This window comes from Poecile atricapillus, chromosome 1 (assembly GCF_030490865.1).
Source record: "Poecile atricapillus isolate bPoeAtr1 chromosome 1, bPoeAtr1.hap1, whole genome shotgun sequence".
Taxonomy (NCBI): Eukaryota; Metazoa; Chordata; class Aves; order Passeriformes; family Paridae; genus Poecile; species Poecile atricapillus.
This window is the reverse complement of record NC_081249.1, coordinates 143,180,678-143,194,552: the sequence shown is the minus strand read 5'-3', so window position 1 is coordinate 143,194,552 and position 13,875 is coordinate 143,180,678. Positions and strand designations below refer to the sequence as shown.

The window sequence follows — 13,875 nt, the reverse complement described above, 5'->3', positions numbered from 1 at the left end:
CTTGCAGAAAGGACTTTTAGCCTCACTGGACAGAGGAGGTTTAACCGAGTCTGCCTTTGTTTGAAATCCACTGGGTAGCACTAGAGCATGGAAGAAAAGTTATTTCTTACATAAGCTTGGATTATGTTATTTACTCTCCATTGTTTGTAGGGGCCTCATAGAACCGTGAAAATGACCTTATTTCTCTATGGATTTTGTCTTTTTTCACTTTACAAATATTGATTTTTTTTTTTTTTCTCCCGTGTCTTTATCAGAGCTGAATTAACAAGACTGTTTAACAAGATCCTCTGATTCATTTGTGGTCTTTTTGTGCCAGGTACTATCACAAGCAGCTGAAAGCAGCTCAGTGAAGAATGTGCAACCACTGCTACAGAATTGACAGGGGAGGTGATGTGCCCTGACAAGAGCTGAGCTAGCATGGGTCAAAGAGCAAGCTTAAAAAGATGGTCTCTTCAGCCTGGGCACAAATGCTAGGAAGGGTTATTTGTAAGGAATAAATTTTGCTGTTGGAAAGCTCTCCTCCTCATAGCTTTAAAGCTCAAGGCCACAGCAAATCATTGAGTCTTCTGGATTATTCCTGTTCCACCCACAGATCCCCAAGTGGGATCAAGAGTCCATATTCATGGCAAAAGGTGATTCCTGTCATTGTGATCCCACATCTCAGTGCAGCAATGATCAGAGTCCAAAAGGAAAAGAAGCCATTGGTGCAGCTTTATGTGCTCCTTCTTGCCAAGCCTTTAAGCAAGCCTCTTGAGTGATCCAAGTGCTTGTAGGTGGAGCACAAAGTAGAAATTGAAGACAGGCAGGAACATAAAGTTCAAACAAGTCAAGTGTGATGGCCACTTTTGATGCTTTTAACACAAGTACAGGAAAGGTAGAGCCCAGCTGCCCCTTGCTGTTCATACTTGCCATAATGCACCAGTGCATTTTTTAGCACAGGGCCCAGAGGGTGGCGAGGGTAGGGAGGAAGCAGTCACTGTGCACAGTTCTTTGTGGTGAGCTGGAATTTCTTGCCTTTTGAGATCATCTTTCCACTCTGTCAGCAGCCTTGAGACATCCTACAGGCTTTTTAATGACCTGACTGGCCAGTAGCAAAAGCCCATTTCTGTATCTATTCCATATGGAGAGATATATTGCAATGGAAATAGAAGAGGGAATGTCCAGATTTCTTTCTTCCTGAAGGGCCAACACCACTCGTAGTTTTGCTCTAGTTCTTTTCTGCGGGCTCATCTTTCTTACAACCTATACACACCATGGTAAGAGATGATATTTGCATCAAATGAGACAAGAGTCTTAAACCAGCTGCCTGTAGAAAGGGTAAATCCTCATCCTTTAAGCCCTTGTGAGCTGCATCAGAAGGATGGCAAGCTTTGGAGAACTTTGTCCTGGTGTGCATTTGTTTCTCTCCAAGATGAGAGGCTAAGTACGTCACTGGGAGCTGAGGGATTGTTTCTAAGTACCACAAGGCCAACCAGTTAGTGTTCATAGTGTTTCCTCTGCAAAGGGTGCACTTGTCCCTTTCCCAGCTTGCTGGGCTTTGCAGAGCTGGGATTAACTCCTGCCTGCCAGCCCACTGCACTGCAGGTCATGCAGGATCCCCTGCATGTTGTCTGGGCAGTCACACCATCCCTGGCTGAAACAGGCCAGGAGCATGGAGAGGAAGCAGAGGAGATATAGCTGTCAGCAACAATGCTGATAGCAGAGCTGGGTCTCCAGGCTCCTGCCTCATCCACATCCTTTCTAGTAGATGATACTACATGTCTGGCAACTCACTTGTGTTTTTCTGGAGCACATGGAGCATTACTTCTGGACTGTGCGACATCCTGTCTTCAGCTTCATTAGAGACCATCTCTATACACCAGAGCAGCTGAAGTCTTGGAAGAATGAAAGGGTCCCATTATATGCTGGTTGAAGGAGACTCTGGCTGTTCCTGATGAACTGTTATAGCTATATAAAAGAGATATTTCTAGATCAAAAAACTCAGCCACTTCCTGCAAAGGAATGGCAGAGCAAAGGAACAACTATTTTTCAAGAAACAGAAACTAGTATCAGGGGAGATCTTGGCTTTGGTATTTGAAAGTGTTTAGGAAGTAAGAGGGTAAATTTATGTTTCTCCTCCAACTAGTATCTCTTCTTGCTAAGTGAAACAGTTATTAAAAAAAGGGGCAAATAGCTGCCGCTTGGGTCATTTAGTGTGTGTGTTCATGTGTGTGTGTGTGTGGCCAGCAGTGTCCTTGGGCTGACTCAAGCCTGGTGGAATCCCTTGTCCACCAGGTTATTACCTGCTCTGAGGCCAATCTCCCTGAATTCTTTCCTCAGTGAAAGTTTGAAGAATACCATCGTGTTTTTACAAAGAGTTTCTGTTTTGTTGACACTAAACTTCCTAAAAAAGAGAGTCAGGAAGCTCCCAAACAACTAAGCCTCACACTTCCAGAGTCAGAGCTTCAGCTGCTTCTCCCCCGGGGCTCAGGGGAGGAAAACAAGCCACTCCATATCACTGTTCGTTTACCCTCCTGAACCCTGTCTCTCAGTGTTTCAAGGTAGATGCTTCAGCAGTTAATATTGCTCCTAGGGCATGTACAAGGAGCAATTAAAGCTCTTTGTGCCAGTGAAGAGCCCTGGGGTGAGCTGGGCTGTGGAGACAGCTGCCCCCATTTTGCTGTGTGCAGCAGCTTCCTGAACAATCCTGTTGCAGAGAGACGAGTATGTCCTGCTGATTGCAGAGTTAAAGTTTAAAACTCAAGGGCTAAACTCAATGTGGCATTTCTAGGCTTTTTGCTGGTGGCAGCCGTCATGGTTTGTAGCATTTGGTGCCTGGGCAGAGAAGGGCTGGGTAGAACCCAGCTGCTGAGCCTGCAAAGCCTTTTCCAGCAGCTGCAGCATGGGACTGATGACAGGAGTGAAGCACAAGTGTTTGAAGAACAAACCCTTTGTAGCGCTCCCTTTAACATTTTGCCTGTAACACTGCAGGATCTAGATCTTTGATCCAAAAATGACAAAAAGGATGTGAACAGCAGTTCTTTCCTCTCAGACATAAATGCCTGTTACAGATGTGCCCTGCAAGGTTCAGCTAAGCTGTCTCCAGCAGCAGACAGGCTTGGAAGAAGATGGTGTTGGTCATTCTCTGGAGATGGGTGATGCTAGGTGGTGGACAGTGAGATTTCATTTGTGCCCAGCAGTCAGAATGGTCTCTTCCAGCTTCAGCTGCCTGTGCTAGCCAAGGAGCATATTGCCCAACAAGAAGGTCTTGGCTGCAGGATGAACTTGTGTGGCCCTACGATAGTAGGCTGGCATGCATGGGGATGGGGCAAATTTTCTTCTCACCTTTGTGATTTGTCTGGAAATTTGAAACTTCTCCAGAGATAAACTGGAAGTTGTCATTGGTGTCTCAACTGAGAATGGGAACAGGAATCATATCAGTGCCAGTCATGAGGATACAAGTAAAATTTCCTTGTTTAAAGCACTCCACCAAGTGTACCTAATTAACCTTCATGACAGCACAGCAATACAAGGAAATAGGGATCATTAACTTCAGCTTTGCTTTACAGAAAGGGAAGAGAAACATCAGTGCCAGCCCCATGCATTTCAAATTGAGGTAGGCTTGAAAAAGTCACAAGGTTAAAAAAAACAATAATCCTCTTGGGATTCTCAGAGCATTAAGAGTGCATTTGAATCAAACTTTCAGTTTTTTCTCCAAGAAACATCAGGACTTGAAACTTCACTCCCATATATGCTTATTTGTAACTCAATAACCAAGGCTTTCAGAAAATCACACATTCTCAATCACAGTGGGGCAGAGGCAGTAAAGGTCAGAATGACTTGCTCAGTGTTGCTTAAAAATGAGCTGGGAAAAGCTGGGACTAAACTGTGTGAGTAGCTGACCCTCCATCCCCTTCTTATTCCTCCAGACCAAACATTTTTCTAGGTGAGGGAACCGGCCTAAATCAACCAGTGGCTACTTAATAGCTGTCAGAGGAGTGATTCAGGTTTGAACTAGTGACCTCACCCTTTCCTCTCACATCTGCTGAGGGATAGACTGATGACACTGACTGTTTACATCAGGTCTCTGAGCAGCCTGGCTGCTTTTTCTGGGTCCCAACAGGAATGGAAAGATGCAAAACCAGTGCTGCTCCCTGACACTGCTTTCCTGGCTTGGGGCTGTTTTTATAAGTTAGTAGGAAAGAGCAACTTGCACAAGTCCTTCTGAAAGTAAATAATTCACCCTGCCTGTCATATCACCTGCTGGCAGGGGCTGAGGGCAAGAGTAGTGCCTGTGCCATTTGTACTGGGCACCAGCACAGGCTCGCATTTTGTCTCTCCAAATGAATGCAGTGCAAAGCCCTCAGGAGTGTCACGGCAACACAGAAAGTTGTATCTGTTATTAACAATCTCACTTCTGCCCAAGTCATAGATGCTGTTAGGATCAGGTGAGAAGAACTGCCCCGGTGAGCATGACCCCTGCTCTGGAAGAGAAGCCACTGGGGAGTGCAGGTGGCAATGGCCGAGGAGGAGGGTGTAGGGAGATACCTCTATTGTGTGGGGTGCTGGCCCCAGCCCAGAATGCAGGCATTCATACAGGAGAGCCTTTCATTCAACTCTTTTCTCCTACTTATTCTTCTGTTCTAAGCTGACATGGGATGAAGTGAAGCTGAAGGGACCCTTGAAAAGGCCAGGTCATTGATGAAGAGGAAAAAGGGCTCCATAGATTGTTAAGAGCTTTCATGAGCAGCATGGGCTGCAGCCAGCTCCAGGGAACAGAAGTGTTCCCCTGCTTAGGCGGTGTGTCTGTCTCTCTGATTATTTTGTGTATTTCATCTCTGCTGTCTGTCTTGCTCTTAATCTGGGCTCCTCTGCGCCAACAAAATGCTTAGCTCGCTCCATTGTCTGAGAGACTAATTTGCACTGTAAATCTGATGCTTATCTTACATGACAGCTTACTGTGGGGTTTATTGCAATCCTGAAGACAAACTAACCAGGGATGGCTTGAAAGCTTTCAACACATCATCTGGAATATAGAACAAATATGACCCATTTCAGTTTGCCACCAGGTTAGGATGTGGCCCCTTGTGCTTGGGGTCACCAGGGATTTATCTTCTTCTGTTCAAATCTATTCAAACCTGAGCATGTTTGGGTTTTGCTTTGTTTTTTTGTAGATTTTGTTGATCTGTTTAGGGTTTTTTTGGTGTGGTACATCTTCTGTTTTGTGTTGGAGCTGTTAGAGTGCTTCTGTAATAGCATCCCACCTCCCAGGGACAGTTCTTCCATCCCTTCTCCCTGAGGAGTTTAAAGGACTGTGAAAGTGGCTGCAGATCAGGTGCAGGCAGTGTGCAAGCACTGGTGCTCCAGTACACTGCAACTTTGTTGTCTCTACCTAGGTTAATCAGAAAGAGCCTTGTCTTGTCTAAATTAGTATTTCCTGATACTTTGTCCAATATGTTCTAGCTCTCTGCTGGCAGAGCAACATCCTCCCTCAATCTCCTCTGCAGCTGCCACATTTTCTATGGTCCATAGGCTGTCCACCTGCAGGCATTCACATACCATGTGAGAGATTCTCACACTAGTGTAGTTCAGATAGCTGGGCAGCTCCAGAGGCATAAATCTTCCTATAGATAGGTTCCAGGTAGCCTAAGATGCAGTGTTACTGGGGGAGAGCCAGAAAGATTGTTGCTACTTTGATATAGGTCTTGGTTCTGCAGCTGAGCATGCCAATAGGTGTTTAATGTCCAAAGCTTCTGCATTGCAGTCCTCTGGGACACGAAGGATCTGCTTCCTCACACAGGGGAGCAGGAACACAAGAGCTGTCATCATTGAAACGGTGTTTGTTTGCGGGACCACTCTGGCTTTTACCTAGTCCTGCTTTACAGTTGCGTGGATTTCTGGACCCCTCAGCTCTTCCTGCCCTCAGACTGCAGACAAAACACAGAAATGACCATACTGGATAAACTCTGTGGAGCAGTTGAGGACTAGCAGCTAAACTGGACATGGTGTCGATGGGTCTCAGAAACAGGGAGAGGAGAAAAAGAAAACCTCTTGAGAAACTGTTGAGGAATAGATAAGGAATAAGTTGTATACTGGGTAGAACTGTACACTGGAAACTGTACTGACCCTTCTCCAACTCCATGTTGCAGTCCATGTTATCAGATAGATGTGCAAGTTAAGGCTTATTCCAAGTCATCAAAGCTAGTGAACATCAGACTTCGTGCCTGAGGGAGACCTCTGTTCAGACTGGGAGAAGCTTAGGGGAAAATGTATGAATCCAAGAAAACTCCAAACTCTCAAGAATTTTAGATGAATCCAGTACAAAAATACCTAGGGAAAGATCATCACACAACCTGATTCTGGTTTATGGTTAGGATTAAGAGAGTCAAAGAGCCTACAGCTCCAGGAACACTGGGGCTGGAAAAGACATCCCAAGGCAACCCCAACAGGGCCCCAACATTGCTGCTCCCACATTTTTCTGATATGGAAACCCATGGTGATGTATTAGGGTTCTTCTTAGGCTAATGGGGAATATTTCAGCACCTTCTGCTGGGCTGTGATAAGCAGGATCAGGATGCTTTCACAAAAAATTGGAGTCTGATATAGCTTTGCTTTATGCCAATACAACAAAACTGCAGTGATTGAACAGCCAGCAATAGTCTGTAGTCCTCTCCACCTAAAAAGATTCTCCACTGAATAATCTTTTCAGGAAAAGATCTAACAAAGCTGTAGGATAACCAAACACGTGCCAGCATCATTCTCAAGTAACTGCTATTTAGCTTTTTACAGACCTAACTCATGTTCTGCCTTTTTTTTTTTTACCTCTTTTTACCTCTTTTGTCTGCATTTTTTTACTGATGCTCACTTTGTGAGTCACTGGAGAGAAAAAAAAAGCACAGCCTATAAACATTTAGGTTTTCCTCTCCTCTGACACAACTTGTCCATCTAAAAATTATTCCCACTTAGCACCATCTGCAGTTGCAGAAGCACAAACATTCACCACTTTTCTGTCTTTGTAACAGAGCCAGAAATACAATATTCATTACCCCAGCTGAAGCTATTTTCTTACACTGTGAGGTCAGGGGCATTATTTCATGCTGGAGAATTAGAAACATTAACAGGTAGGATGGACTGGCCACTTTCTGAACTAAATCACCCTCCCAGAATGGAAACTTCAATGGATTTGACATCACCTGCCCACCACCTCTACTTTTGTGGGTGTTGTCACTTGTGTTTGAACACAGCACAAGCTACAGTGGCATAATAGAAGCAGGAAATTAATTCTTATAGTTAGACCTGCAAACCTTCCACACCAGCTCTCCGTGCAATTCAGGGTGAACACATTCCTTTTTTTCCTGCCAGGATTACTTTATTGTGTTTTTGCAATTATGAGTAACTCATCTCATGGACAGAACTGGCAGGGAATCAGAAGGCTGAGTACCCAAAATATCTTGCCCCACGAAGACTGCATTGCTGCCTGCACACTACTTTGTTGGCTGATGCAAAGGGAGAGGGTTGTGTATGGGCCAGCAGGAGCGTTGTCAGGTTTGAATCCCATGAGAAGCAGTTCAGAGTCAACCGTTTCCCAAGAAGTGGTGAGCTGTGAACGCTATGTCTGCAGTGTTGTGGGCAGGTGTGACGGCAGCTTGGGTGGGTATATCATGCTGGCCTTGATCCAGCTGGCACAGGTAAGCCAGCAGTGACACACTATAGTAACTTAAGCACTGTCTTAACACTATTAAATACATAGCTGAGATCTCTGGAGGGCTTGTACAACCCGAGGTGACGTTTCTGTCACTGTATCTTTACTGCAGTTTGCTATCTCTGCTCGCTCAATTACTACTCTCACAGATAAGCCTGTGCTGTGCCTCAGTTCCACATCTGACATGAGCCCAGACCTGCTTCCAAACAGATGCCTCTGAGGACCTGCAGGCCACATAAACGTCAGCTGTTGCTGTCTGTAGTTCATGCCTCCTGTGCTGGCATTAGTCTGCGATTTACTGGCATTAGCCAACACGCACGGGAGGGGAATTACATCTCTTGTAAAGTGGGATTTGTGTTGCATTGCAGCATGAAGGTTTGCAAGTTTGGGGCTGTAACTGACCCGCCTTCTTCCCTTCTCTGTCACACAGGCAATTCTGTTCCCATTCCTACCCTCTCAAAGTCCTTTCCTGCTATGCTGTAGGCCTGGGATCACCTTGGTTACTCCTTCAGGGACCAAGAGGTCTAGGGCTGCAAGGCGAGGCATTATGCATATGAGAGCATGTGCCATGGTTGACAACCATCCTGGGCTAGAAGAGGTGCCCAGGGAGGTCTCCAGCATGACCACTTCTGACATTCCCTTTCTCTCTCTCCCCACAGATGCCAGCAAGGACCACCCACAGCAGCAGGCAGGAGTCATCTGGAGAGTGACAGGCGGCCTGTTCAGCATCACCCGGGGAGCTGTGGGGGCGACACTGGGAGGAGTTGCCTGGGTGGGCAGCAAGAGTCTGGAGCTCACCAAAACAGCTGTGACCAGTGTCCCCGCTGCCGGCGTTGGACTGGTGAAGGGCAGCGTCTCAGCAGTGACCGGCGGCGTCGGAGCTGTGGGCAGTGCGGTCGCCAGCAAAGTCCCTTTCACTGCAAAGAAGAAGGACAAGGCTGACTAATCCCTGTCACAGGTCCCTTCCAAAAGATCAACCTGCCCATACTCTCCCCCTACCCAGCACCTCTTTGAGTTGGAACCAGCCGCTTCAGGGAGGGTCGAGCACCCGAGCAGATTCCGGCTGCAGCCTGCTCAGCACCGCCTGCCTGGCTCAGAGCTCACAGAGCCACTGTCAATGCCTTTCACTCCCATCACCTACTGGGAACCATCTTTACTCTGAGGACTTTAAAGGCGCAGTTATCTCTGTCTTGTAGTTTCCTTCCTCCCTTCTTGCTCTTGTAAGCATGGAGGGATGGGAGAAGGCATTAGGCTCCATCTGCCTGGAGGTGAAGGGAGTAACAGGGGATGGGGGCAAACTATGCCTGGCTTGAAGTGTGGGTTGTGTAGTCAAATTCAACTTCAGCTGGGAAGACAGCCTCTGAAACACCCCTTCCCTCTGGGAGGTGTGTTTGGGAGGTGTGCCTAGCAGAGAGCTGCAGAAGTCCCATTGACACAAAGGAGAGATACTGTGAAGAGGGGGAAGCCTCCCTCCTGCCCTGCACCTCTTACCTTTTCTTTGCAGGGCCCATCCCCACAAGCTGCTTCCAGTCACTTATTCCCCAGCTGAATTAAACCTTTCAGAGAGGGAACTCTCAGCAGAGCAGCTCTGGGGTGATGCCACACCAGAATATGATACATCCCAGACCATCAACTTCTGCACAGATTTTCTTGGTGAGGGGGAGAAATATAAAAGCTGCTGTATGTTCCCATTTGGGGAAGGAGCTGACAGTGGCACTTGCCAGGCCTCTGTGATATTGCAGTACAGGCAGTGGTGTTCCATAGAGAGACCAGGCCTTTTGTTTGACCCTTGAAGTCCTTCCAGTATCCCTGTCTGTAACAAGGGCATTTTGTCTCTTGGCCACACTCACACTCCACAGATGTCAGTAGCAACCAGGAGCAAGTGTGTTCCCAAATGCACCCAAATTCTGCTGCAGGGATGGAGGAGAAGCTGAGAGTGTTGCTCTCCCCACGATTCAGTACCCTGGGAGTGGTGGCCTGGGTTTGAGTGGGCTGCACCATGTTGGAGAACACTTCCCAAGGGGCTGAGAATGCTCCAACAGCACTTAGCCTGCACAGGGCACCAGCAACTCCTCTTCTGCTGCTCCTGGGGCCCCAGCCCAGCTCCTCTAAATGACCACATTGCACTAAATAGCCCACCCATAGTCGTAGTGCTGCAGAAACCCAGGCACCTGCATCCATCTGGGAGTCACAGCCATCCTCAGCCTGGCCCATGATGCTCAAGGGGCCATGTGGCATTGTACACTCACATACAAACACAAACGTGCACTCACTCACTCATTCACTCACTCCAGGGTCCCATGCAATTCTTGGGATGAGGAAAACCACAGGCCCCACATTAACTCTGCTGCTCCTATTTTTGGCCAGGTGTTGGATGCATAGGCAAGTGAAGCAGTGCTTGTGCTGTATTTGATAAATATGCATCTGTGTTAGCGTGCATGTGTACATGTTAGTCCACAGGCATGTCTTCAGCCAGGGAAACAAACATGTGCCACTGCCACAGAGGAGTTTACATAGTCATCTTTGGCACTTTCAGCTTATAGTTTTTATATAGGGTCCTGGTCAAAAGAAAAATCATGTTTTAGAGGATGTTTTGCCCTCTTTTGCCCAAGAGCATAGTTTATCGAAACCAAAGGAATGTGAAAAATCCCCTTTCTCCTGTCTGTGCTGTTTGTTTTCTCTCAGCCCTATCTTTTGGACGTTGAAGCCAACTTTCTTGATCTTCATTTCCCCTTGGAGGTTGTTGCACTTCCTGACTGCTCTCTTGTGCTTAGGACTTAGACATCAGGGAATATTTAAGTACAACACACACACACACACCCCCACCACCGTTTTTGCTGAATGTTCTTGAGCTTGTGATGCAGTTTTCATTCTGACCTTTATTAAATCCACATTTTGGGATGTTTGTTGCTGTGTCCCCCTGATAATCATGCTGGTGTTAGTCACTCTCCATACCCTTTGCTAGGTAGTCCCTGCTGTTTGCGATGGTAAGAAGCTGCTGATCTCTACAGTTTGCTACACTTGATAGCAAGAGAGAGGTTTGACTTACGTTTTTGTTTCTGAAGAGGAAGCAGCATTTGGTAGGTGTGTGCATTTCCTCACTTTGTGTCCTTTGTTCTGGTGAAGGCCAAGTTGACCCAGACATGTCGGTTTTGTCTCTGAAGGCAGCAGCTTCACAGAAAAGATCAGGCCTTGATGTGTGCCTGTACTTTGCTGGGATGCCCGTGGCAGTTGTCAAGGCCAGAAGAAGTCTTGTCTGTTCTCCCTTTGTCTCAAACACCCTGCAAAGCTGGAGGACAGTTTGCACTGCATGGATCTCTGCTCACTGCTCTCCCTGAGCACATCTCATCTCTTATTCCAGATCACAGACTGTCCCTGAAGCGAGCTCTAGCCCTAAAGCTGAAAGCTGCTTGTGTGTAACTAGCTATGTTGTCACCAGCCGTCTGAGAAAGATAGCTTCTGGCCAATTGGGACAGAAGAGTCTTCTTCCTTAATGCCTCTCCCAGGTCTTGCACAGGAGAAGATAAAATGTAAGAACCTTCAGCAGCCAGCCCTGGGTGGGTGGTGAGAGGCTGATCATGCTTTTGGCTAAATAGTGTCTCACACAGGCTCTTGCTGGTAGAGGCAGTACCTCCTGCCCAAGCTGTTGTCTGCAAGCACTGTGTGTGCAGAGCAGGCATGGCAAGTGGGATAAAGGTGATGTAAGGAAGGCCACAGGGGCCCTGAGCGTTTCTCATCTTTTTATTTCTTCTCTTCTGTGCATCCTTGCAGGAAATAAAGCCTACCATTTGTCTGGAACTGCCATTTCCTTGCAGGATGGCCTGGAGTAGTAGAGATGAGCTTGAGAGGAGAACTCACAGCCTAAATCACTGTTCTTACAGCCCAGCTAAAGGAGAGCGCAGGGACCATGAGTAGCAAGAGATCAAATTAGCAGGCAGGGGTAGAAGATTAAATCTACTCCAAAAACAAGGCCTCACACTGCTAAACAGGCATTCAGGAATAAGTAACTCTCCAGGACTCAAAGGCTTTAAGAAAGTCTGTTCTAGGCCTGCTCAATTCACTATGGTGACCCAGTCCCAGCCTGCTCTTCTGGACATTTACAGTGCCAGAGCAGAGGGAAAACAGGGTCAGTCTTCCCAATTTAAAAGTAAAGATGCCTTCTGACAGCTTTGGTTGCAGGACAGTGGGATATGGATTGGATGGGGAAGCTGCTGGCTCTTGTCAGATGCCCTGTCTTTCCTCTTCTCCCACTACAGAGATTCCAGCCACCTGGGCCACCGGTGCAGCCCTTCTCTCACTGCCCATTCGTGGTACAAAAGGCAAAAACTCTTTTGTGCATAAATCCCATGGCTACCAGATGGGGTCGCTTGGTACAAAATAGGAGCGGGTAGCATTGGGGTAGAGGGAAGGATTAAAGGGAGTTGGGAGAAGATGAGGAGAGAGTGGTGTGACAGGAGGAGTTGAGGAGTGAAGGAACAAGAAAATAAGGGACCGTGGAAGGAATTTGTTTCTTAGGACAGGCTTTGAATCAGAAGATGAATGCAATGGAGTTTGTCCTAGGGAGGAGCACAGAAAGGGGAGTGGGTCAGTGTGGGTTTTAGTGTGTGGTGGTGGTACATGCCCAGCTTGTGCCCTGCTTCCATAGTAATGATGATTGCTGGTGATCTCCATTTAAACAGATCAATGGATGGTTGAAGCATCAGATCAGCTCCCTTCTTATCACCCACCCTTCCCCAGTCTCCCCCAGACTTTTGTTATGATTTCCCCATGATGGGGCTGGGTCTCCACCATGGTGGAGGTGGGATGTGGCCCTGTTCACAGCCCTGTGTCCCACCTTGCCTGGCTGGTCCCTGTGCTCAACGAATGTGCCCTAGCTGAAAGGAGACCCACAGGTGCATCCTCTCCTTCCTTTTCCCTGACTTTTGTCTCATTATCCTTTACTTTTTTATTCCTCCCTTAGCTTTTGGTCTTGCCCGTGGATAGAGCTCCCCAAAGCTTTTGCTGAGACCTTCATTAAACATCCACACTCGCAGTGTCTAGGGGGGAAGAAGGTGATTGCCCCCACAGCTCCCCTGGCTGGGAGAGGAGTGCATGTCTTTGACCCCTCTCTGTCCCCTTGTGTTTTGTGTGTGGAAAATCTTAACCCACTTCTTTTTCTCTGGGTTCCCTTGTTGGCTCTTATCCCTGTGGGTGGGTCATTTCTGTGTCTCCATTGCAAAGTCATCCTTGTAAAAACAACAGCATGAGTGGGAATATGGAGATGGTTAGAGAGAGCTGCAGAGCCAGGGCCCAACTCTGCTTCTGTAGGAGCTGAGGAGGCCTTTGGCAACCCAGAAATGTGGTGACGCGGTCCCATGCACAGTGCTGGGCTCCAGAGAACACTTTTGTTCTTTATCATTTCATTGTCTGTAATTATTTTCCTACTGAATTTGTTTGCTTGGTTTGTTTTGCAGTGTGTTTCTGGGAATATTCTGCATCTCTGTATTTTAATTACAGTAAAATTTGAGGATAAAAACCGTGATTATGCTGGCTCTTGTTCCTAGTGGGGGGAAATGAGGAGAGGAAGCACAGTTGAAGGAAGATGTTAGAGATTCCTTGGGAAATTAAATCTCTCCCCTAAGGGCTCTAGATGAGGCACCAAGCAAGGATGAATCTCCATCGCTGCTTAAACTAGGACATAGCTTTCAACTGCAGTTCAAAAGCCATTTTGCTGCAGGCGCCTTTCCTGATTGGAATGGTAAGAACAGTTTGGATAAGACTTCTAAACTCAATTTTTTGTGTTGGTTTAAAGACCAGTGCATGAGAGGGCTTTCAGGCTGGGGACAGCTGGCCTAGCCCTCAAAGTGGGATCTCGGCAGCTGAAGATGGGAAGCCGCTGTTCCTTCAGGCAGGTTTGCATAGCCACTTTTCCCAGCTGAGGAAGTAAATTCTCCTCACAGCAGCCTGCTCTTTCTGCGGGAGATGGCAGTTTGACATTCCTCCCCAGAGCTGCAGCGAGCCCCCATGGGCCAGCCTGACCCTCTGCTGGCTGGTTGGCAGTGTTGGTGCTGGGGAGCACAGCCAGCAACTCCAGCCACCTCATCTGCTCTACCATGGGCACTTAACCCAGGCCAGAGCTACGCAGTGCTCCCGGGAATGCTCAGCCCTCAGGGTGGATTGCAGCCCAGTGGCCAGGCAGTGCTGAATGAGCCACA

General features: G+C 47.4%; 1 protein-coding gene across 1 annotated transcript in view; it reads left to right on the top strand.

Annotated features, from left to right (window-relative positions):
* The window catches only part of LOC131574081 (transmembrane protein 263-like), a 202,724-nt gene extending 189,528 nt beyond the window's left edge, over positions 1-13,196 (top strand). The window contains exon 3 of the mRNA XM_058828464.1: positions 8,341-13,196. Within this exon, the coding sequence (XP_058684447.1) occupies positions 8,341-8,627 (287 nt within the window). The 3' untranslated portion in view covers positions 8,628-13,196. The remainder of the gene's footprint in view (positions 1-8,340) is intronic.
* Positions 13,197-13,875: the final 679 nt, after the last annotated feature.